Source organism: Aphelocoma coerulescens, chromosome 8 (assembly GCF_041296385.1).
Source record: "Aphelocoma coerulescens isolate FSJ_1873_10779 chromosome 8, UR_Acoe_1.0, whole genome shotgun sequence".
Classification (NCBI taxonomy): domain Eukaryota; kingdom Metazoa; phylum Chordata; class Aves; order Passeriformes; family Corvidae; genus Aphelocoma; species Aphelocoma coerulescens.
In genome coordinates this window covers 15,958,341-15,982,731 of record NC_091022.1, presented here as the reverse complement: position 1 = coordinate 15,982,731, position 24,391 = coordinate 15,958,341, and the positions used below count along the sequence as shown (strand labels likewise).

Sequence of the window (24,391 nt, the reverse complement as noted above, 5' to 3'; positions counted from 1 at the left end):
TCTGATAAACGCTGGCACAACAGTAAAAAAAACCCCAAACACTACATTTTAATTAAGAGAAAAAAATCCAAACTTTTATTGATGCATTACTAGTTCCAATTCCCCGTTTCTCTCATTTATCAAAAGAACTGAAGAAGCAAAGAAAATTTCCTGCTATTTGCCACTAAAAAGAAGATATTTGAGGACTAAGGTACCTTGAAAAACCACCATCATTAAACTTAGTGGAATGGATTACAGGAAGCTGACACTCCAGACACTACCTACAGGGATTCAAATTCCACTTGCTCCCTGTATGAAGAATTGGAAAGATGTTGGTGAAAATTCATTCCTTTACAGTCCAAATATCAAAATATGTACAACAAAGTCAATGACTATTACCAATATGAGGCCATGCTCCTGTCTGAAATCAAAATGAAATTTATTATTTTAGACACTCGGTATCAAAGTTCCTGCTAAACTACAAGTTGAACTTTAGCTATCTACTCTGATTCAAAGGCCAAGGAAAGGAAAAGGCCTTTTTGATAAAAGACTACATTAAACTAAAAGCCTTGCCTTAGCTGCAGCAATCTCTGGGATTAAAAAGACAGTGCTAAACTGCTGCCAATCAGAAAGATACCTAACTTCAAGCTAAGCCTTGCTTCATCTTTCCTGAGTGGCACCCAAACAACAGGTTTCCCAGGCAACTGCAAAAGAAGTAATTAATTTTAGTGAACAGCATCACCATTTACTGTCTGTTCTACTTGGTTAATTGCTTGCGTAGTTTACAAGCATCAAAAAAACAAGCCACAGTTGAGAAGGAGACAGGCACAATTCAGTTTTTGATTAACAGATTTCTTCATCACTTGTTTGTTTCAAATCTTATTTTGAACATTCACTATTAATACATTTTCTATTTCAAACAGTAAAAATGCCGTCACACTTGTGCGAACACTTAATGAAGCGTATTGAGGCACAAAGAAGCCAGAAGGAATTCAAGTAACAGTCAGAAAATAATTTGGAAGATGCATTTTCTTCTAAATCCTAGGAGTCTTTTCCACTCAATTAAAAATAAACCAATTTTCCCATCCCCACAAATTAAACAGCTGACTTGCCTATATATACATATCAAGTAATGAGATACCAGCTTAATTTTTTGGGGTTATTTTATCATAAAAGATGACAATTTTCTATAAAAGCTAGTCCTTGAATGCTTGAAATGTGTACCCAACAGGTAAGTATGATTCAAGAGTAATTTGTTTTTTTAAAAAACCAAAAATATATGTTTCTCCATACTACCTAATGGCAGCTAAAATATAATGATAATTTTTACAGTGAACTGGTCATAAAAAGAAAAATATTTTAAACTGTTACTCTATAGATAACTTCAATAAAAAAAGCCCCAAAACATTCATATTTTAAATGAACTCATCAATAGGTTAAGAAAGAAAAATAGTGTTAGAACACTACAGACACTCCTACTGACATCACACTGAATAATTACAACTTTTGGTAGTTTGTTACAAATGCTGTAAAAATCTTTCTAAGAAATTTGCAATGTTCCCCCATCCCAAAGAAATTTAAACAGCCATTACAAAAAAAAAGAAAAAAAAAAAAAAAAAAAAAAGAGTTTTAAGATGCATTTCTTTTAGCTTGTATGATATAGCCTTTGGACTTGATAATTCCTCTGCTTTTAACAATGACTGAATACCGCAGAAGCCATAAAGGAATCCACTCGTTTGCTTTCACGTTCTGGATGCTTTCCTGGAGAACTTCTTGGAAACTTGCTTCACAAAGTAATTCTGAAGTTAAAAAGGGATATTTGTGCTTAAAATAGAGTCACTTAAACAACTGCAAAAAGCAACAGTTTTAGTAAGAGAAGCCTTTTCCTACAGTCAAGATCTTAAGTGGTACACATACCTCTCAGATCCACTCTACCAGAATGCATTTAGGGTAAAAGCAGCTGAATATTACAAAATACATGTCCAGGACACTTTTTTGCAACACTGAGTATTTCCCACAAAACTAACTGAGACTATGGAATATCCAATGGAGCTGATCAGCAGAGTCATTGGCAGGAGAAAATGAAAATTAAATTTGAGAAGCTAGCTAGACAAAGCAGAGGTGAGTAAAGTATAGGGCTGAAATCAGCAAAGTACGGAGCATTCAGAGATACCTCTGCAGTCACTGGAAGCTCAGCATTTACAGTATCTCCCTTAACTAGGCTCATAATAACCATAAGCCCAGAAAACATTAAGAAAAATGGGCTTAAATGCCACAAAGCAGGAAAAGAAGGCAAGTACAGATCTTCCTAGTTTCCTCTGGAATGTTCGTCAAGAGAACAATGTCTTTGGTGAAGAGTGCTCACAAAAAACAGTCTCAGTACTCTTCAGCTTACTATTACAGAAAACGTAGGCTGAGCAAACAACACATGAAGGAAACACAGCTTGTGCTGTTTTCTATCAAATCCTCTTCTCCTTCATTTCATGACTTTCAATGGAGACTATTTATTAAATTGCAAGTTGCATTTGGATTTCACAGGACATAGAAACTGTCAGATCAAATAGAAATTCATCTTGCGTGCTGCTAGAGCAGTGATAAATCCTGCTCAGGCACAGATGAAATTGATTAGTTGTAAAGTGGTACTATGAAGTATATACTACATAATTAATGCTTCATATACTTTTTTCTTTGGGGTCAAGTGGAAAGAAAGGAGAAGGAAGGAAAAGTATCATCATAAAAAATTAGTCATAACTAAGAATGCAGGGAAGGAATTAACTAAATATTGTTTAAACTTTGTATTACTCCAACAAGATATTTAAGGTGTTCTTAAGAGTGAAGACAATTAGATGATGTTTGAGAGAAACTAGTATTATATCCCAGAATATTGTAGGAAGCTGGTAACTCAGTTCTACAGCTCAAAGGAAAGCCTCCAATTTGTTCAATAATTTAGCAAATGAATCACTGCATAAAAAAGTGTAGAACTTACAACTCTTTTTGTAATAATGTTATTTTAAGAAGTCGACCTTGAAAGACTCCTACTTAAAGCACAGTAATTTTACTGAGCTACTATTACCAAACTACTCAAAAATCAACTGACTATCAACATTTCTATGTTATCTATTTCACAAGTTACAGGCAAGGCCATTTTCATTTCTCATTTACTGGCCTTCAGCAATACATTTAATTCCATATTTTGTGGAAATGAACATAGTACAAATTTCTCAGTAGATTGTTCTTCTACTTACTTTATTTTCTCTGATTAGAAGTATTTCAAGAAATTATCCAAGGCTGCAAGACTGTTTCAAGAAGGAGGGGGAGGAGTAACTTCACAGAAATATTTTATAAAGGAGAAACTTTTAGAATCCTTGGTTCAGGCTTCAAATATAACAAACTTTGAAATTTGGGGAAAGATTATTCCTGATTTTGTACTGAATAAACATTTAGAAGTCTTCTTTTAACTGGCGAAGTCTTACCTTTTGGGTCATTGTGAGTTAAGAGCTGTATGTCACATTCTTTTGCAAATGCTGTGAGATCAGGTGGCATCACACAACAGGAAGCTAGGTTCACCTGGTTACTACTTGGTTTCACCTGAAAGTAACAAAATACTTCTATAAGAAAAAAATACTAATGTACTTATATTAGTTGTTTCCACCATGCTTTCTATTACAACAGAAATTTTGTTTTGAACAATTTGACTTTGACCATTGTTTTGAATACTGAGCAAGGCTAATTAATTCTGCATGATCAATTAATGTAGGCAGCTGCAACACCTGCAATTCCCTGCAGCACACAGCCCAAAACAGGAGCAGGATCTAACTTCAGGTGCTGCCACAGCAAGATGAGTGCTAACCCACGGCACTCTGGCTTCCTGTCTGCTGTACTCCCAAAACAGCAGCAGCTTTTTTTGCCCCCCTCTCTAGTAAAAGCATTATAGGGATGTCAGTTTGAAAAAGATAAAAAAAATCCAAATACATTTTTGTCAAGGAAGAATGTCATGGTTTAGCATAGCTTGGGTTTTTAGTTAAGGAGGGCTCCATCAGTCAGTTAATTTGCAATCTTCATGCCTTCAGGCAAGTGCTTGAATCGGATCAAGTTAAAAGGGATGCTCTTCCACTGACTTTCTCTCTTCTAACAAACTGCTTTCATGATCACCATGCAGGTGGTCAGTGAACCCTGCAACTGTCCTCTCTCAGTGTACATAAAACACTGCTGTCACAAAGATGATCAGGTGACTGAAGCACCTCTCCTATGAGAACAGGCTGAGAGAGTTGGAGTTGTTCAGCCTGTTGAGAAGGCGGCTCCAGAGAGACCGTGGAGTCCCTTCCAGTACCTTAAAGGGGCTACAAAAGAGCTGGAGAGGGATTTTTTTGCAAGGGCACGTGGTGATAGGACAAGGGGAAATCACTTTAGACTGACAAGGCAGGTTTAGATTAGGTATTAGGAAGAAATTCTTCACTGTGAGGGTACTGAGGCACTGAAAAATGCTGGATGGCTGCCCCATCCCCAAAGTGTTCAAGGCCAGGTTGGATGGGACTTTCAGCAATGTAGTCCAGTGGAAAGTGTCCCTGCCCATGACAGGGGGCTTGGAACTAAATGACCTTTCAACCCTTTTTATGGTGCTCTGAGTTAGTTGCTCTGGACAACAAAGTATTGTGCCACTTCATTCACAGCCTGTCTTCCTCTTTCCGTTTAAGCTTACCATTCAAACACCATTTTTCCAAAGGGGTATCCCTCTCTTTGTAACACAGCTTAAAGTGAAAACAGCTACATTTTCAGAGTCACTGGAATAAATCTGAAGGTTTAAGAGTACTGTTTATGGTCCTTCCTAAGTATAAAGGAATTCAAAACTCAAACCTGCAGTACTTCAAAGAACCTGCTACTGAACAGACCTGTGTTTTCCAGCTGTTGCTGGTCAGTACGTAAGAACAATGAACAAACAACAATCATATTTGAGCCTCCCCCACCTTGAACAACATTATGCCCATCCACCAAATACTGAAAATAACAGGGCTAATTAATATTTTGTATACAAGACCACTTTTAAGAGAAGTTTATAATAATGTGTCAGCCAACAAAGCAAGCAGTTACTCTGTCCTAAGAAATGCTGTGAGTAGGAAGTTTGTTCTCACCTGTGCCCACAGATACAGCTGCTCTAACAGTGTTTTATCTAGGTCAGAGGTACCTATGGCAACAATCTTTTTGTTTTGAACTAGATTTTCAAGTTCTTTCCAATAAGGTTGCAAATATTCCAAGGAGAGGTTAGCTCCATCTTCGACAGGAGGTGGGACAATAATGACTGAGTCTAACTGAGCAACTCCGAGGGCAGAACACGCTGAGGAAAAAGAACAGACACTGCAAAATTTTTTGTCAGATATGAACATAAACAGCATGACTCTTCAAATCTAGCAAAAGCCACACCTCCTACTTCACTCTGCTAGCTTCCCATTCACCATTTGAAACTCTGAGTGTATCTGCAGTCAAGAATAATAACACAGCCTTTTTAGCAGAGATTCAAGCATACAGCTAAAGATCAAGATTCAGTTGTAGGTCTTGGGAAAGAAAGAAAGAAAACAGCAAAAAAATCAACAGAAAACGAACAAGAGCATGAAGCTTTTCCCTCCTTTTAAATGTTAAAACTGTATTTTTCTCTGAAGACAGTGATGACAAACAATTCTCTATTCCTTCACTCTCAATTTCTTTTAAAATTTGTAGCTTTCACTCTGAACTATAACTCAAGTACAGGACATGGGTTAGGGAAACTACTTGCTATGTATGAGGAGTTAGACCAAAAGCACACCAAGTACAGAGACTTAATTTGCCAGAGAAAAGTGGAAGTCTTGGAGTCTGAGTCACTGAGCTGTATGAAAAATGCAAGTCATGAGGCCTCTTCAGCACAGCAAACAGAATAGAACTAACAAAGTGTATTAATTAATTTCTTCTAGAGGAGGACTCCATTAATGTATGTTTGACAAATGGTACTAAAACTTACAATATATAGGCTATTAACTGGGGTATCAACAGAAAATAATGATATCTGACCCTTTCTTCTTTGATCACCCCTTAAGCCCAACAATCTTCCAAAGTAGTCAAGTTCATTGCTGCTCACAATTACTGCTACATTAGGCCAACACAACTTTATGCAGAGACATTGTATGGCATTTTCAGTAAAACTTAACTATTTCATCAGCTACTTGCAGCATTATTTTATTTCCTAAATAATCTCTAAAAGACTGCACAGTTCATGACATTAAATGCAACTAACAAGAACTGGCAAGAACTGATGTATCCCTGCTATTAAAACATCATGTGGTATTTACTTTTTAACAAGTTTTGTGTGAAAGGAAAAAAACTTGATCTTGCTTGGAGCAAGGAATCAGATTTGAGGTCACAGTGAACCATTTAATAAGTTTACAGACTGAACTAATGTGCAAATAGACTTAATTACCTAAGTCTCTCTTAATAGGAAAACAGGATATACTTGTGACAATGACTAAATACACCTCCTAGAAATAAAATTAGAACTTTTTCCATCTAAGTTCTAGAGTAAAAAAGAAATCCTAACTTGAGTTCCACACTTACCTAGATCAACTGCATCTCTGATTGATGAAGAGTTTGATCCAACGATGAAAAGCTTTGCTATTTTCAAAGAAACTGGAATCAATAACTAAGCAAGCCAGGTATTACTAATATATAGCCATTTACTTTTGCTATACACACTATTAATGAGTTTTTGGGTAAAAGGTCTTTAGAATATACACCAATTACTTAAAAAATTGGAAAAAACCCCAATTTTTTGAAAGGTGACTGCCCAGTAAAGACATTGTTCTCTTAAATTTCAGTGCTGTTGTGCAATCTCAGAACAAGAAATCATCCAGTTAGATGATGTAATAAGCTGTAAAGCATCAAGACACAAAGCAATAACCGTAACAACCTGAATAAAAACCCCAAATGTAATAGTACAAACAGACTTCTTCACAACTTACTGAGACTCAAAATGTACTAGTGTTAGTTTGGACTGCCTCCTTCAAGTTCATCATATTCAACCTGGAAAAATTATGCAAATAAATGTGCTTCCAATGCTATTTCTTAATTCCAGTATTATCTGTAATATTTTGCTTCAAAAATGTCAAAGACTCACAAAATACATTTAAAATATCTTGAGGAGATGTAAGTTAAACTAGAAAAATACTGAGCTGCTTTAAAATCTGAAATATTAATTCAAGACTTTCTTAGCCAATGTCTAAGAACAACAGTGTGCAATGGTGTAATTTGATTCTGCAATTACAAAACAGTGCAAAAAAAACGCCAAACATATATGAATAGCCTATTGATGACTGCATATGAATCCTTTCCATACCATTGGATTTGTGACTATGTTCTTACCTGATACTTTTAACTCATCCCTTTCTTCAGGATTTATTTTTTCTATAGCTTGAGCTACAGTACATTCCAGAACCTCCAGTGTTTCCTGTAGTAAGTACATGAGACTTAGGAGCAACTCGTCAAGAGGAGACAGTAAGCTCACAAAGAATGTTTTTAAGTAATTAAAAAAAAAAAAAAAGAAAAACCAAAAGAATAAAAGAGTGCCTTACAGCAGTTAGAAACAAAACAGTAGAAAAATGCAAAGACAGAAAAAAAGTAACCCAAGGCTTCTTGATCACTGAGGGGAGGTCAGAATAATGAAGATATATGAAAGGCGCTATATGACCCTAATATAGAAAATACAAATTACTGATAAGAATTATTGGAACAAGAGAACAAGATTCAGTAGTTCTTGTAGTTTTGATTTTATGATGTGAAAAGACTGCTGTGCCAATTCAAAGGACCTTGTTTTAAAAAAGCCTCATGACCAGCTGAAAAGAACCCCATAAGAATTAGGAGGTTTGAGTGTTGGACGGGAACATCTTTGCATAAAATTATTTTGTAATTTCAGTGAAGCCTATGAAAAACCTACAGTGAAAATGCTGTAAAATACTGATTTAAGACAGTAATTATTTTACCCCCTGACCTCATTTAGGATTAGGCTGACATCTCATGTCAGCTGGCACAAGATGACTTCATTAAGTCTTTACCTACATCAGACTTTATATTACAGGCACGCACAACACTCTGCCCCAAGTAAAAACGCTTTGCTAATTTTTGCTGCCCTACCAAAAGATTGTCAAGTGAGCCTTTGAGTTACTCCATACAGTCAGCATTTTAAACAAAACTTAACTTTTTAAAAAATTATTGGATATCAATATAATTCATGAGAGAATTTGGAATTACGGAGGTAAAGTGTTCTTACAGTAAAACCTAGCTTGCACTAAATAATTTACTTTAAATGGATCACTACATCAGACAGAGACAAGTGTTTGTTTTTGTTCTTTTCTCTGATTGCTTCTTGAGCAATCATTAGTTCTTCTACAAGTCATTTAGCAATAACTGACTCACACACTTCAGTTTGGAATGCAGCAACATGCAGCCGATGCCCCCATTACACAAGAACTGGTAACAAACCCCAAAGAAACAATCAGGAAAGCTTTTCAGGTTTCTTGTTGTTGTTTTGTTTTTTGGGTACCTTTTTTTTTTCCCCTGAAATGTGCTAATATTTCACAGAGCAAATAATAAATTCAGTGGGGACCTATTGCTGTTTTGCTGAATTTCAGAAGCAAAAGTGAAAGAGAAGCAGGCAAATACACCAAGATCTTCATGTCAGATGTTGTCAGAGACTGAAAATAGTTCATGCCTCAAACATTGATATAAAGTTTTGCTCATTATAAAGAAGCTACAACCGAAGAAGCTTCCCTGAAGAGTGGGACTTTGAACTGAAAGTCAAACTGTTGGTTAGATAAAGGGAAATGCATTGTTTAATCATTTCAGGCTGAGGGAAAGTTATGCATCCACAAAAGGCCAAAGCCACCAGCTGCAACTATCCCCAGCTGAGTTTGGGGTGAGGCAGAGCACAGCTCACAGAAGCCAGGTTTACAGAGACTCCCCCCAACCAAGGGGGGAGGAGGAGGTTTTGGGTGCATGGTGCAACCTCTGGTGAGAGGCAGTGAGCACCCATCCTCCGATTACACAAACTGGCCCAGCTGTGGAACCCCCAACCCCACAGGCCACATCCATGGCACATCCACGAGACATTCAAGTCAGAGGCTTGGCCCCGCAGGACTGCACGTGATGCAGCAGACCCAGAGTCTGCTGTGAGAGACTGACCCCCCACCCCAGGGGGACATGGCTGACGTGCCCACCCAGCCTGAGCATGTACACCCATGGGACTCTGTGCTTTCCGGACCTTCACCACCGAGAGTCCAGCTGGAGAGGATCAACAAACATCGCTGGGATCCACAGAGGGGTGATATTTTCCTTATTCTGTCCCTGTCACTCTTTCTGTCTCCCCCACCTACTTTCTACTTCTTTTTTCCTTTCTTTCGTTCTTTCTCTCTCTCATATTTACCATCAAATAAAACCTTTACTATTGTCACTGGCATATGGTCTCGTTTGCACCTTAATTCGGGCAGAGGCATTTCTAAGAACCTTAAAACTGGATCATAACAGATGTTCATGTCTGTGGCTTTAAGACTTATGTGGAAGTCTTTAGCTCTTAAGCGAAAAATTGCCACTTCTGCATCTTCAGAAATATTTCTGAGACAACAGATGCTTCAGAGCTCCCCTCCAAATGGGATATCTGCGATCTTGATAGTTAGGAGAATTCTCCACTGAGTTTTAACAAGTATGCTAGCTAACTTCTAAGGTACACAGACTTTATTTATTTTTACTTGCCCCATAATTAATTTAAAATCTTACAGACCACAGCTTTTATTTTGCTAAGAACTGTCTTATCTGCCATCAATAGGATTCTCTCTTTACATTGATATGCCTTAACCTCACCAAATTTACTAAACATTAAGGAAAGAAGGGGAGTTAAGAAATATTCCTTCAAGGTATCTGGAGCTGCAGATACTTATAGAGAAATTTAATAGTTACTCTAAGTTTTAGAAGTGTAACTGACTACTTATTTCTCTGGTTTCACGTATAACATGGGTAAGATGCATAACACCTCTCCTACCTGATTTTGGTCTTGGCCGATCTTCGAGCTCCACTCAGTCAGGGTTTTCTGCACGCAGTCCCGCACCTACAAAACATTTTTTCACATTGAAGCGTGGGTATGTTCCAGCTGCACACAAACAGAACAGTACAGAGGTGTGTAGGACAGACTGCACAGCTGAACTAATGACACCATTCCACAAAAGATTTTTCCTTCACAGCTTCTATCTGAAACTTGCTAAAACTAGTTTACTTATGTTTTTCTCTCCTCTTTCACAGAGTTTCAGCAGTAATACAAGTACTGTACTCACTTATTTCTCAGACATATGCCATCTTCAAAGGAAAGAACAATGCTAAGCAAGCAAGAACTAGGATGGGGTGGTGGTTTGGGGTTTTTTGGGGTTTTTTTCTGCTTTTTTGTGCAGAAATTTTTAAGTTACAAAGTAGTCAGATAAGAGCATAAGTGCTGTGACATTGTAGAGATTAAACTTTATAATCAATCACTAAATACTCATTGTATTAATTACTCCTCTTTTCAAGATGCATCCAACCCTTCTCATTTACTGCCGACCTACTCCACTATGCCAAACCACTAATGCTTTTAAGTCCTTCATTACTGTAGGGGGAACCTACAGATCCTACCCCACACTTGCATTTTTCCTTCATCCACAGATGCAAAATAAACTCAACTAAGATTCTGATCATGGATTTTCTTGAACATAATAAGACATAACTATTAAATCAGCTAAATTATTTTATACAGTACCAGTGCTGCAGCTGTACCAGTGCTGCAGCTTCCCCCTGATCCATCCCAGGAGCTAAGTACAGGTACTCTCTGGCTGTCCTCTGCCACAGGTAGGAGCACTTCCGCCAGCTGCTGCTTGACTTCACTTTCAACAGTGTGCACACCTACTTTGTGTACCACTAAACAGCCATTTCCTATGACACCTAACTCAGAGAGCTCTAATACCATGCACAGACTAGAAGTGCCCAATATCACAGACACAATACAGGAATACTTTATGAACACAAGTACTATACATTCTTTCTATCGTTTAAAATAGCATAAAAACCCCCTGACCCAAAAGGCAAGAATTGAGCCCCCCAGTGAATAGCTAAGCACAATAACCTTTTAATAAACTAACTCTTTATCCTACTTTCATACAATTTATATTGTTATCTTCTCCTTTCTGAGGGCAAGTGAGACAGTGTTAAATTTTTATATGTTCCTGCTTTGCAACTGTCACAGGTCATATTTCTACTGCAGTTACTATGCACAGGCCTCTGACTCTAAAGCACACCACACCCTTGCCCTCAGCCCATATGTTGATCAGCTTTTCCACACACAGCTGCATCCGCTAACACTGGGGTTCACAGTATGCAAAATTTTAGCTTACATTCTGCCACTGAGAACTGACTATACTAAATAGAAGAGTCCAAAGCTGATTGTAAATAATACCAATTATTTGCTTTTGCAAGTCCATCAGCTCTGGAAAGCCAGCAGATTTCTCTGTAAACAAGTGAATTTCAGTACATTAACTATTAGTTATGCACATTGGCCACTCTTTACTCAACAGCCCTCCAGAAACAACTCACACAAGGGTGCCCATCACAATACAGCTACGTCTTTGTTACAGAATGCAGCTCTATTTCACACAGAGTACAGAAAGTTTAATGAGCAACCACGCCAAATAAAAAAGTTATGACCACGTGACAGCTAAACAAGAGTATGATGAATTCTTCGTTCTTGTTACATCATCTTCCCAGACCTTTCTTCCATTTGTGCATGATTAATATGCAACCAACCAACTTCTAGGCTATCACCTGTGTCACTGTACAGCAATAATCAGCCAACCCCATAGTTTTTCTAATTATTAAGTTACCATTCTGAGATTACTGTGTCATGACAAAACAGCAAATACGGTGGTTCTTAAGGTCATGGCCACAGGACCTCCAGACGTTTTATGAGAACTAAGTGTTGACACATACCGCTAAAGGCAACACTTTTAGAGTGGTGATTAAAAAGCTTTTTTCAACTTCTTAACAAAGAACAACAGCTCTACACTTCAAAGAAGACAACGACTACTTTTCCCAAGACCTGTCATTACCAAGAAATTAAATTAACTTCAGGTTAGAAAAGAGAATTTTCATCATCTGTAATGCAAGCTCACATCTATTCATATTTTTATCTTACTAGAGAAGTATAAAGGATCCCCTTTGCCATTGCAGACAGCACTTAAATTTGTAAGTATTTTAATCCTTTATTCCCAAGATCAGAAGGCTGGGCTGGCTCCTTCTCAGGACAAACTGCTTCCGGGGGCACGGGGGGCCCGACCTCCCAACAGGGTAGAACACAACGAACGGAGGAAAATGAACAGGCAAAACCCCGTCCTGCCATTACCATCTCGCGCCTCCCGAGGGCACCTACAAGCGGATCGCTCGGGAGTCAAAGCCCTTCCTCGCCGTGACGGGCACCGGGCCACGCCGTGCCCTGCCGGAACGACCCCCGCTCCGGACCCCGCTCGGACCGCCCGGGGAGCGGCACCCGGCGCTCCCTCAGCCGCCGCCCCGCCCGTGGCCCGGCCCGGGCCCCCTCGCCCCAGGGCGAGCCTCCGCCGAGGCGCCCCGAGGGGAAGCCCCGGCCCGCCCCTCACCTCCTCGCCGGGGGTGGCCGGGCACTTCTTGCGCAGGCAGCCCCAGTTGAGCAGGTTGCCGGTCTGCAGGGTGAGCCTGCCGGCGCGCTCCAGCAGGACGCGGGCGCCCTCCGTCCCCATGGCGCTGCGGAGGCGGTGGCCGGCGGGCTCTCCGCGACACCTGCAGCCCCAAGCAGGGCCGAGCCGGCCGTGACTCGGCACCGGGACCGGAACGAAGGGAGGCGCGGGGGACAATGGGCGGCGGGGCGGGCCCGGCGCGGAAGCGGCGCAGCGGGGAGCGGAGCGCGCCCCGCCTCGCGCTGCCTCACGGCGCGGGGCTGCAGCGGCCAAGCGCCCCCTGGCGGAGGCCGGGCCTCCGGGGGCGGGGCCGCAGGCGGGGGGCGGGCCCGGACGGGGCGGGGCCTCCGGGGGGCGGAGCCGCTCTCCCGGCGCCGCCGAGCGTGGGTCGTGTCCCGCCGTGTCCGTGGGGCGCTCCGGGGGCCGAGAGCCGGACGGCTCCGGGGGCAGCGGCCGCGGGACGCGGACTCGGCGTCGTGCCGAAAGGAGTACCCGAGGCACACTGGCGCTGCTCGGTAGTAGCGGCCGGGGTCTGGTAACATCCCCCGAGCCGCGGCCGCGCCCGGCCGAGGCTGCTGTGCAGACTCAGTAAATGAGTGAAACCATCTGAATTGTGCTCGTGACGCGTTCCAGTAACAGGTAGTCGTTGACAGACACCGAGCTAAAAGGCCCAGAATACTTACCCCTTCTGGCTGTGTTGGCATTTGGGTGAAACAATGTCAGGGCAGCACTCCAGTTTTACACCAGCTGGTTCCAGTGAAGACACACCGCGTAAATATTGAAGGATTGTGGTTTGGGGGTATTTCTGGAACACCACACTCTGACCAAAATCCTTCTGTACTGGAGAGTTGAGGGGGTTGGCTTTTTTCCCCCTGTAACTCCAGTTAAAGGGAACAGTGAACCACAAATTGTAATTTTGCTGTCAGCTTGGGAATTTGGATTGTGTCTTAACAGATTTTCCTTCCTCAGGCTGCATGTTGTGCTAATAGAGGGAACCAATTTGCATAACTTCTGTCAGTCTGAAGCACTGCCTGATCGCTTTCTGGTACAAAAGGTTAGTTTAAATGTTCTTTATATTTGTGATCTGATTAATTGTTTCATGTTGGGAAATGTTTTCATCATTCTATATGGTTACAGAGCATGTGGAAATGAAATACACTGGAAGTAACACCAGTCTATTTGGAAAAGCATTAATTTTGTTTCCTTTTTCTTTAGCATAAAAATCCAGAATTTCTAACCTGGCCCAAAAGTTAATTCTCCAGTCTTGGGGTTAGCTTGGGAAGCAGTGTCTACCTCCGTATTTGCCCATATTTATGCTACTAATGAATAATGTCCTGTTAGGTCTTTCTGATCAGCCTTCTGGCTTTCCAGTAGAGGCCTTTTCTTTTGGTGAAATCTGTTATTTTATATTTCATTTAAGTAGCTTTGATGGTTATAGCTCTGTGAAAGAAGGTTAAACTTGGAGATAGCAGAAGGTTTTCAAACAGTACATAGCATAAATCTTTCTGTCTAATGGAAATTTATGGCAGTGAAAAAGCAATGTTCCTTTGTAGCCTGGTAAATTTTGCTGATATTTAATTACCTTAGCTCTTAAAAAAAGATGCCACGTAATGAAGACTGCATGAAGGAAAAACAGTGTCAGCTCTGTGCTGCTTTATGCCATGCATGTAATCCTCAGCAGTGGCAGGAACACATCACAGGAGAAGAAGGGATCTCAGCAGAGTTCTCTTGTCAGTCCAGTCACCGCTTAGACATCAGGTAAACTGTCAAAGAAAGGGGGATGCTGTCTAGCTCATGATCAGTTGTATTTTTGCAAGTTATCTCATTAAGATACTTCAGCTCTTTAAAAAAAAAAAAAAATTCCTGCAGTAATTCTGTAGTGCTCGAAGAAAAATAAATCACCCTTCTGAATGAAATGCCTCTGAATCGTCACTCCCGGCAGCCGGTGCATATTGCTCTTCTCTCGCAGTTTGTGAACACCGGGAGCTGCAGAACTTGGCGTGCGCGAGGTGCCGGCGGTCCCGCACTGCTGCGGCTGCCCGGGGCACCGCCGCCGGCTCGGCAGGCAGCGCTGCCAGCAGCCGCCCACCGGCACGGCCGGGCAGGGGCAGCGGCCCCGGGCGGGGCGGGGGGTCCGGGCGCCGCCTGATTGGCCGCAGCGCGGGGCCCCGCGGAAGGTGCCGCGGGCGGCGGCGGGGGCGGCGCGGCGGGTGCCCGCAGAATGGGCGGCAGAGCCGGCTTCTTCGAGGTGGGTGCGGGCGGCGCCGGGGGCGGGGGGCGGCTAGGGCGAGGCGAGCGCGGGCGGGGTCCCGCAGCGTCCTGCCGCCGGCGGACGGGGCTGCCCGGGATCCCAGCGGGCGCCTCTCTCTTCCTCCTCCATCTGCATTGTAGCACCGGGGAGCCGGAGCCATCCGCTCGCGGGTCTGCCGAGGGAAGTGACCGCCGCCGGAGCCGGGCAGAGGGGCCCGGGGGGGCAGGCTGCTCCCCCGGGGCTTTCTTGGGGCGAAGAGGCAAAAGAAGCTGCCGCCCGCCCCATCCTCTCCTTCCCCGGGCACGTTCCCCTCGCCGTTCCTGATCCCCGCGTCCCCGGTGTTCCTCGGACGTGTTCCCGGAGAGCGGGGCGGGGGGAATCCCCGGGCTTCCCGGCGAGCTCTCGGCGGTCCGCGGAGGCGCCGGATCAATAGCTCTGGGCTTGTCGCGGATCCTGCCTAGGGCAGCACCGCGGGCAGCCTGCGCTGGGTCTGGCAGCGCGTCCCAGCCCTACGGAGAGAGCGAGAGCGAGGAATGTTCTCGGTACCTTCTGTCCCCAACTTCTCGGAAGACCCCGCCGGCAGCCGTCCCGCGCAGCCTTCCGGCCCGGTGCAGGCGTGGCCGCGGGCAGCAGCGCCCCTGGGCCGGCTCGGCTGGGCTCGGCTCGGCTGGGCTCGCCTCGGCGGCAGGGAGCCGGCGGGGGACTTGGTGCCCTGGCCAAGAGGACGGACGGCTCCCGGCGCGGCGCCCACCCTCCGCCGGGTAGGGGCGAGCGGCCTCTGCTAGCACGGAGCGCTCGGTCTTGCGTGGGGAACGAAAAACAGCCGGGCGGAGTTCAGTACAATCAGTTCTTTGTGCTTACAGAAAGCGCAGAGTAACGTGCACCTGGGGAGCGTCAAGGGTAACATCTCATCCCCTTACATAAACAGCCACACCGACTCTTTGCTAGAATTAGTTAGGCTGGCTAATACAAAAAATCTTAAGAGCGACTTGTATTACAAAACAGGTCTGTACAAGCTAAATGACAGCAATCCTGAATGTGTTTCTATCCCCACTGTAACATGTTTCTGCAGGCTTATACTTGAGTTTCTCAATCACGACGTACCTAAAAAATATGCACAGGATGGGGGACGTTCCTCCCCCCGTGCAAATTACAAAGCAGTTGTTGTTATAACACAAATAGAATCCAAAACCGTCTGAAAAACGTCTACTCCTTTAGTAACTTACCATGACCTAAAAGTTCAGGTTTTACTTTCCAAAGCTGTAAAAATGATCTGGACATCACAATTCAGCAAAATAAACTGCCTGTAGCTCTTTTGGGTCGGAGGTAGGCACCTGCACCATGCTTTTTGCTCAGCAGTGTTGACTTCCCAGGTTTTTTTTTAGGAAAAACAACGAAGCTTTTCACTGCCTCATGGATTTCTACCGGTGAGGTAGAACTCAAATTTTTGTGAGATCCAAATGCAGGAGCAAGCACATGTGTAATACCCTCCTAAATTGCCTTCAGTTACTTCAGGTTTGCTCTTCTGCCGCAGACTTATTTGAACTCCCGAATAGCACTAGTTACTGGAAGACCTCAAAAGCACGGACATCATTATTGTTACCTGATTTTGCAGATGGGGAAACACATAAAAGTTGAATGACCTGCTCAGTCTCACTACGCAGAACAACAGCAGGAGATCCAGGTCTTTTGAGCCCTAAATCAAGATCCTGTGTTTAAGCAACACTAATCCAAACTCAGTATGATTCACGAATTTACATGTCAGCCTTGTATGTCTTAGTCCTTTTCTTTGTATAGCAGATAATGGGTGGAAGCAGATTTGCCCAGCTCATCCAGTGTGTGAGCTGTCTCAGGGGTAGGATGTGGACAAAGACTACCTAAGTAGCACTGAGCAGTGCTGTTGCCTATTGCTTTCTGCACTGCTGCCTTGATTTGCTTTCTGTTATAAATTCATTGACTTTGAATTCTGAATTGCATTTCTCCACCACACATTTAAAGCAGAGCTATGTCTAGAGAGAAGGTGAGTGTCTCACTTGTCAACTTCAGCGTTCCCTGTTTGAGGAACTGTATAAATTTGTACTTTCTCCTGTACATTTATAAACCATTTACCCTTTACTGTTCTTCTGTGGTGCTTCCTGATAAGAATCACAAAGCACTTCATAATCACCAAACTGTCATGTTTACTTCAGGTATTGGTATGTCTCTACTTTCACCTCTTTTTTTTTTTTAATCACTTATCACTAATCACTAGCTCAGAAGAAGCTTCTCAAGGACAATTATAAATAAATATGTGTATACTTGAAAATACTGCACCTGATAATTTGAGGAGATTCAACTCCAAAGACTGAGAGATGTATGATAGAGACTCATATCTTTGCGAGTGCTCATTTCTCTAAGTTGCACAGAGAACAACTCTTCTGACCTGTTTGAGATATGTTTCAGAGCTTGTGATACTGTTTATCCTAACAGTGCTTGTTTTCCTCCTTTCCATACAAGGAATGTGACATGCTCAGATGTAAATGTCTCCAGTAGAGCTCTGAAGTTAGGCTAATGAATTGTACTATTTCTTTTTACCTGACAGGTTTAGGTCTTCAAAAGCATTTAATAGAAAGAAAATAGTATGGTGTTCTGACTTCCTAGCAGAGAGATCCTTGAACAAATATATTCATACTTCAAAAAATTAGTGTCACAAGAGCCACCGTTGTACTTTTGCTTCCTTAACTGGTTCGGATGGTAAGTGCCTTTTGTGAGCAGTGATACCCAAAAATATTTTGGAATCTTCACTCCCTGATGATAGATTGAACGGACATGTGCAGTACAGTCTAAAAGCAATAATGTACTGGCCTCCCTTGTTGGCATTTAAAGTTCCCTCACTCTTCTGTCTCTGATGAAAACCCTCTAGTGTAAGGGGGGTAGTGACTGCTGGCTGGCTGGCATGGCTGAGATGTCACAGCTCCTGTTACAAAGGCTTCTCCCTCTCAGAGTTATGCTGTCTAAAGCCTCATCAAGTAAGAGCACTGAGAGCAAGTGCTAAAAGCAGGACTGCAGAACATTTCAAGATGCTGTATCCTCCAAGAATTGCCAGAACGACAAGGCCCATACGAGATATTTGAACAGTCATTTAAAGGGGCAACTGAAAACTGCCCCGCTGTTTGAAGACATCTGCTCTGTTTTCACAAGTAATGCTAAAGATTATTATCACAGAAAGAGATGAGATGACAGGGCAAAACATTATCCCTTTCTCTTCTCTCACCACTTTTCCACACACCAATGCTACAACACTCAGTTGTGCTGTTTACTTAAAACACAGCAATTTGTCTTTTTTCTCTGTGAAGCTTGAGAGGGAAATTTAATTTTGTATAGGAGAAGATGATAGTAAAAAATTAATTGGCAGAAAGTACCTGGAACTACTCAGAATTTGACGGCTACATTTGAAATTAAAAGTCTTATATTAGAAAAAAAATGGGCTTCTTTGAAGTTTATTTAAAAAAAAATTAATACCAGTTTTGTAAGTTCACCTGTCTGTATAAGGTCTCTAAAATTCCCAGGGTTTCCAGTCTTCCTGCTCTATCAAAAGACAGCAGACCCATCCTTGATGCTGCGAGGTAAAAAACAAAGAAAAAATCTCTCTTCAGTTTCTTCAATTCCATGTCAAAAGCATACACTGTATATACATTTTGACATCTCTACACCAAATTATGCACAAAGAGTAGTAACGAAACTAGAAATACTGAAGTTTGATAATGCAAGTCACAGTGGTGATACAAAGATATGATTTTGATTTCACAAAGAATTTGTATAACTCTTCTGCCTGAATATTGTCTTGGTAGAAAACAATCACCATAAACTAAAGCCCCAAGGCAATGAATATTCTCTTGCACAAAGAAAAGGCTGTGCAGTGGTGTTGAAAAACCTGGATGTCTACTTAGTGTTGAGTCAAAGCTGGCTCAGGTTCTCAGATGGAGGCACTCCAATGTGCTTCATAGTGACAGTGATACTCAGTGAATGATGTGACTTTTCACTATGCCTGGGAAATTGGCAACATGCAGCTCTGTGTTAGTGTAAGTAAATACATACTGAGTTAGTATTAACTGGTGGAGGTTCTTTTTCATCTTGTGTATCCTCTTGAAAGATCTCATAGTAGTAAAAGCTGGAAAGTTCTCATAGACTTTCAAGAGGGAGAATTCACTGTGAAAGCCCTAATGGCTTTTCTGTTCTTGAAAATAAACCAGCCTCCCACTCCAAGTGAATTTTTCCTTCCTTGCTGTTCTTGTGCTGACTCATTTTATCCCTGTCAATTATATAAATGGATTTGTCTTTCTGAAGGATGAGCATTTGTATCTCTATACCTGTTATTATCCTTAGGCCCAGGTCCACAAAGCAACTTAGGTTTTGCCATGTGTTTGGGTTAGGCACGCAGCTCCAAGATCAGATAAGACAATTTGGTCAGGGTATCCAAGTTTACTTCAACTCTCATCTCTTTGCCGTGTGGTATCCCAAAAGGCATCTGCTGTACAGAAATACTGAACAGAATTACAATGGAAGGGAGCAGTGATAAAGGAGCCCAGAGAGACAGATATTCAGGCTTTCTCTTTGGTAGGAGAATGCCCTTTTCACTGAAGTCCACTCCTGTCCTCTCCTGCCTGTACTTTTTGGTCTGCCTGTGGGAGAACTGGCGAATGGAAAAAGATATTCTAAAGCAATTTTCCTCCTTCCTGACAGTCTAATTATTACACGTAAAGCATGAAGAACTAGATCATCTCCTTTGCTGACAGTTTAGTTTCATTCAGAAATAATCTAAATGCTGTGCACTGTGCTGACCTTGGGATAAAGATGCTTACTAGATCAATGTCCTCGGGGATTTAGATGAGAGCATGTCTAACAAATCGGAAACAGGTGGAAGAAAGAAAAATGCAGTATGAGTGTCGGCACAGGCCAAACACTGGTGCTCATTGGCTTGCATAAGAGCAGAACTTAGGAAGCTGAGGAGTAATTACCTAGTGTATCTCTTGTGGACCTCTAAATGTTAGACATCTAAATTCTACAAAAGTGAAAATTAATTTTAGAAAACCTTTGAGTATGGACATCACTGTATCTCTTCTCTTTATACACAGTGAAATAATGCAATGAGATTCTAGTCTCATGAAATATGAGCCATTGCTTTAGAGAGGTACAGCTTTTCTTAACTGGACTACTTACAGAATAAGGTTCAGCAGTCTACAGGTAAGATGTGAAATTTTGCTTCATGGTTGAACATTTGCCTTGGTTCTGGTTTGGGAATTCCTCTCATAGCATATGGCTAAGCTGGGAGACTCCCTGCCTCAGGACTGTTTACACAGGTTTAAAAGGCAAATGGATAAAGTAATTGAGGAAAGAAATCCATGAAAAGTTATTAAATACATAGGCAGCACTTCTGGTGCAGGAGAATCAAAATTACTGTGTCTGTCTCTTCCCTTTCCCTCAGTCACTACATTTTTGCCCTGTTTTCTTACTTTTTCTGAGTCACTTGCTGCTGGCTGTTTTAGAAAGATCCAATTCTAGATGGATCGTTAGATGCACCCTCTGCAACAGTTTGTACCTTTCTGTGGAAGAGAAGCTTCAGAGTCAATTGTAAAGCAGCAGTACAAGCAATTTTCAGTGTAAGTACACTTACAGCAGTTTCCCTTTGACTTAACTCTTGACTTCAAGTCTTGATATGCCCTAGTGCAAGATCACACTAAGGCATGCTTACTTCCTTCAGGAACAACACAATCTACCAGAAAAGTCAAAGGAGATAGAGAAAATGAGTAATTCTATAGGAAAAATGTTTAGAAAGATCAGTTAGGACTGTGGTAACCACTGGATTGGTTTTTTAGAGTTAAATGCAAAGAAACTTATTTATGTAAACATTCTAACAGTTCAGGGAGAATTCATTCTGCATTATTCCTTCTCAGACTGGTTGGTTCCTATACTGTGAAATAAACTTTTTTTTTTTTAAATGAGTACTTTCAAAAGAAATCAATACAATATATGCCTATGTGCTTATAAAGTCTCACTCAAGTTTACTCAATGTGCTGATTATAAATCGTTTCAAATTAAACTTCTAAGATGCACTGACATGATAAATGTATCAGTATTTCCATAATAGTTATCACATCATTTTTTAAGATCTGTTGATCCTTTAGCACTTGATATGGCTTTAAACAGCAGGAATTCCACTGACTATGTTTTTGTAATCCTATTACAGAGACACTGCATCTTAAGAATTTTTTTAAACACTTTCCTCAGCTGTTTTTCCCTTAAGAATACTTTCTCCTCTTTTATTTTACCTTTTTATTTTCTGAATAAACATTTAACAGCTGAATGTACTTTTCTCTGCTTATATTGTATATTGATTATTCTTTGCCCTCAACTTGTTCTAAACATTAATAATCAAGATTTTTTCTTTTACTAATGACACTATCAATCTTTAATCCTTATGCAATAAAACAAATTTGTCTCCTAAGCATCAAAGATATATTTCTGTAGTCACTTATAAAACAGATTTTAACATCTTGCACAAATCTGCCTATTGATTAAGTTCTACTCAAAGTAGTCTCAGAGAAGCCGTACTTTAAAATGTTGTTAAAAATTCACCAAATAAGTGGACTGTAAGTCTTACTGCACTAATGCAGGCCAACAGTTGGTGTCCTGTTGTGCTAAATGCTTTGAAAACACAATGAAATCAAAGTTGTCTGAGCCAAACAATTTATGTTTAAAAGAGATGATACCCATCAGTAAGTGTTCCAAGAGCAGATTGCAGGGTATCTCAAAACTGTTGCCAGCCAATACATTAACTGACTTGGTGCTGTGCCTCAAGGCTGGAAACACTGTGTTCAGTGCTACAGTGCTTCATGGGATTGGCCAGGATGGTCAGGAAAGACCATTTCTTGCTTTGGATCAGGCTTTTCTGTTCCTTGTGCAGGGAACATCTACACTGGGGGATGTTCTGATAAATCTAAGAGGCGTGATAGTTGGAGGAAACAGTCACCTTGCTTTCACTCTGTTGTTGCACAATTTGCTATGGACTGTAGGGGAATCTAAAGCAGTGTTCTGGCATCCATCATTCTGAAAAGGGAAAGAATGTTTGATATTTGCTTAGATCTTGATAGTAATTGAAAGTAAATGAAATGTTTGAAGTGAAAAAAAAAAAAGAAAAAGAAACATGGAGCAATTTAGGTTGAAGGAGCCTTCTGGAAGTCATGTAGTCCAACTCCTGCTCAAAGCAGATACAGCCAGATCAAATGGCAATGGGTCTTGTCCAGTCCAGTTTTAAATGTCAACAAGGATGGAGATTCCACATCCTCTCTAAGCAACTTGACCTGGTCGAGCGGCCGGGGACCCCGATACAGGGATGGGGTCCCCTGGGTGGGCTTGAACACCTAGCTCATGGTGAAAAAAATTCCTTGTATCCGGATTTTCCCGTATTGCATCCGGACACATTCCCTCTCGCCATTATCTCTGTGTGCCTCCAAGAAGAGTCTGGATCCATCATCTCTAAAGGCTTCCTTTAGGTATTTGCATGGACCAGTATAGGCAAATATGACAGTTTGGCATTTGAAAGAATCATGCTGGAACAGAACCAAATAACAGTAAATAACATCTTGGATGATTTATTTGTTTGTTTTCCACACTGATTCTAAAGGTTCACAGAAATTTCTGTACAGCCAGTCCCATGAGAACCACAGAGTGAAAGAAGAACTCTGTAATTTTCAGTCTGGCCTTGTGCATAACAAGAATAACCCAACTAAAATACCATAGGCGGCGGAAAGATATTTAAACCACTCTGTAATTGACCTGGAGAAGATCTCTCTAATACAACCACTGAAGGCCATAGATTAAAATTGCCCCTGGGGCATTCTGATAAAAAATGTATGTATTTGGGTTGGGTATGGAATAGGAAGGACTCTGCTAAAAGCATAGGTGCTGCTGCAGTCTGTAGGACAGCTCAGTGCTATTCATTGACAAAAGAGGTTTGAGATACACCAAGAGTTTCAATAGTCCTTGTAGCAACTTGGCATCAGAAGGGACAAAAAATGGTGTACAGCCCCCTCCCTGCCTTGTACTTGTTCTGTGGACTGTAAGTGTCAGAATGATGTATTTCAAGAACAGTCTTCTGGGAAAGGAGTCCACTTCATTTGCTTTCCCATGGAGATTTCACACAAACAGACATTAAAACTTGAAATGTGTGTTATTTTAAATAGGAAAAATCAAGGGAAAACATATCCTGACAATCCATCACATATGTGTTACATCTCACGAAGGAGGAACACTGTTTACCTCCCTTGATATCCCCCTTAGAGCTTACAGTACACAAGTAGAACATGTCATGGCATTAGTAGCCCTTGTGGAGGTCAGATTTGATAGGTGTGGCTGGAGCTGAAGTGCTCCTTTGCTGCACCAAAGGAAAAAGAACCCTTTGGGACCAGTGAAACAAGGAAATAAGATACTCTAACCAAGTGATCTCTTCAAAACAACCCTCTGAGAAAGATACTGGACTGTGACTCCTATTTTTAGTGAGGAATCATATTTAAAGTCTAATGTTAATCTATTCTCTTGGCCAGTTAATACCAAACGTAATTAGTGCTAGATGTTTATATAAAAACCCCAACAACTGCAATGAGGTTTTGGGAGGTGGCTGCAACTGGGCTTTGACATGTCTGGGGACTTTTCTGCTTGGCTGTTGATCAAAATCATAACATTTTGCCAAAGTGCCGTTTGATTGTGGAAATAAACTGTTCCTTCCTTTTCAGAGCTGTAGCTAAACTACTGCTTGGAATATAAAATGCTAATATGTAGTTAATAAAACAGGTGATCTAAGAGGCAAGAGTAATACTAAATATTCCTATCACAAAGGCTTAAGGGTTTGTGAAGCCCAGATATTTAGCTGCATTTGTTCATTATGTCCACCAATATTTTCCACTCTCCTTACAATTAAAATATTCTGGGAACAATACACATTAATCTTTAAGCTGTATGTACTCAGAATAGTTGCTTACATGCATATGTATTTATATATACATGCATTTAAACTTTTTCTCAGACTGTCTTTCTAATTTTATGAATCATAAAAGTACTGTTCCTTAGGGATTCCTGTGAAACTTCTCTACCCCTTACTTGTTCCTCTTGCTCTAGCATAAGAAAATACCCATGATCACTTCTTTGATCAAAAACGTAACTACTTCTGCTACTGAATATATCCAGGAAGACAATTCATTTGGCTTTTTTTTCCCCCAAGCTGAGTGGTTCTGGAACCTGGCTGTGATTAAAGCTGTCTCTTGAGTACATCAGGAAGGTTTTTAACACAGTTTACAGATCAGAGAAAAATGGTGTCTCACTCTGAGAGTCACAGTGATTATGAATTTGGGAATCAACTCAGGGTTTACAGATTATTTAGCCAATA

The 24,391-nt window shown here is 41.5% G+C and overlaps 1 protein-coding gene across 1 annotated transcript; it reads right to left on the bottom strand.

The window, feature by feature from the left end:
* Positions 1–46: 46 nt before the first annotated feature.
* GCLM (glutamate-cysteine ligase modifier subunit) lies at positions 47–12,979 on the bottom strand. The gene is made up of 7 exons (XM_069022712.1): positions 12,663–12,979; positions 10,031–10,096; positions 7,363–7,447; positions 6,559–6,615; positions 5,109–5,311; positions 3,453–3,567; positions 47–1,778 (listed from the first exon to the last, which is right to left on the bottom strand). The coding sequence occupies exons 1-7, from the start codon at positions 12,780–12,782 to the stop codon at positions 1,609–1,611; spliced, it is 816 nt and encodes a 271-aa protein (XP_068878813.1). The 5' UTR covers positions 12,783–12,979; the 3' UTR covers positions 47–1,608.
* Between the last annotated feature and the right edge of the window lie 11,412 nt (positions 12,980–24,391).

Bases quoted from the DNA above. Each gene is read 5' to 3' on its own strand.
- GCLM (XM_069022712.1), bottom strand. From the start codon at position 12,782: ATGGGGACGGAGGGCGCCCGCGTCCTGCTGGAGCGCGCCGGCAGGCTC. The intron at 5,312-6,558 runs GTAAGTGTGGAA...CTTTTTCCTCAG, and splicing joins CAGAGATGCAGTTGATCTAG to CGTGTTCTGCCCTCGGAGTT. The intron at 3,568-5,108 runs GTGAGAACAAAC...TGTTACTTTCAG, and splicing joins AGCTGTATCTGTGGGCACAG to GTGAAACCAAGTAGTAACCA.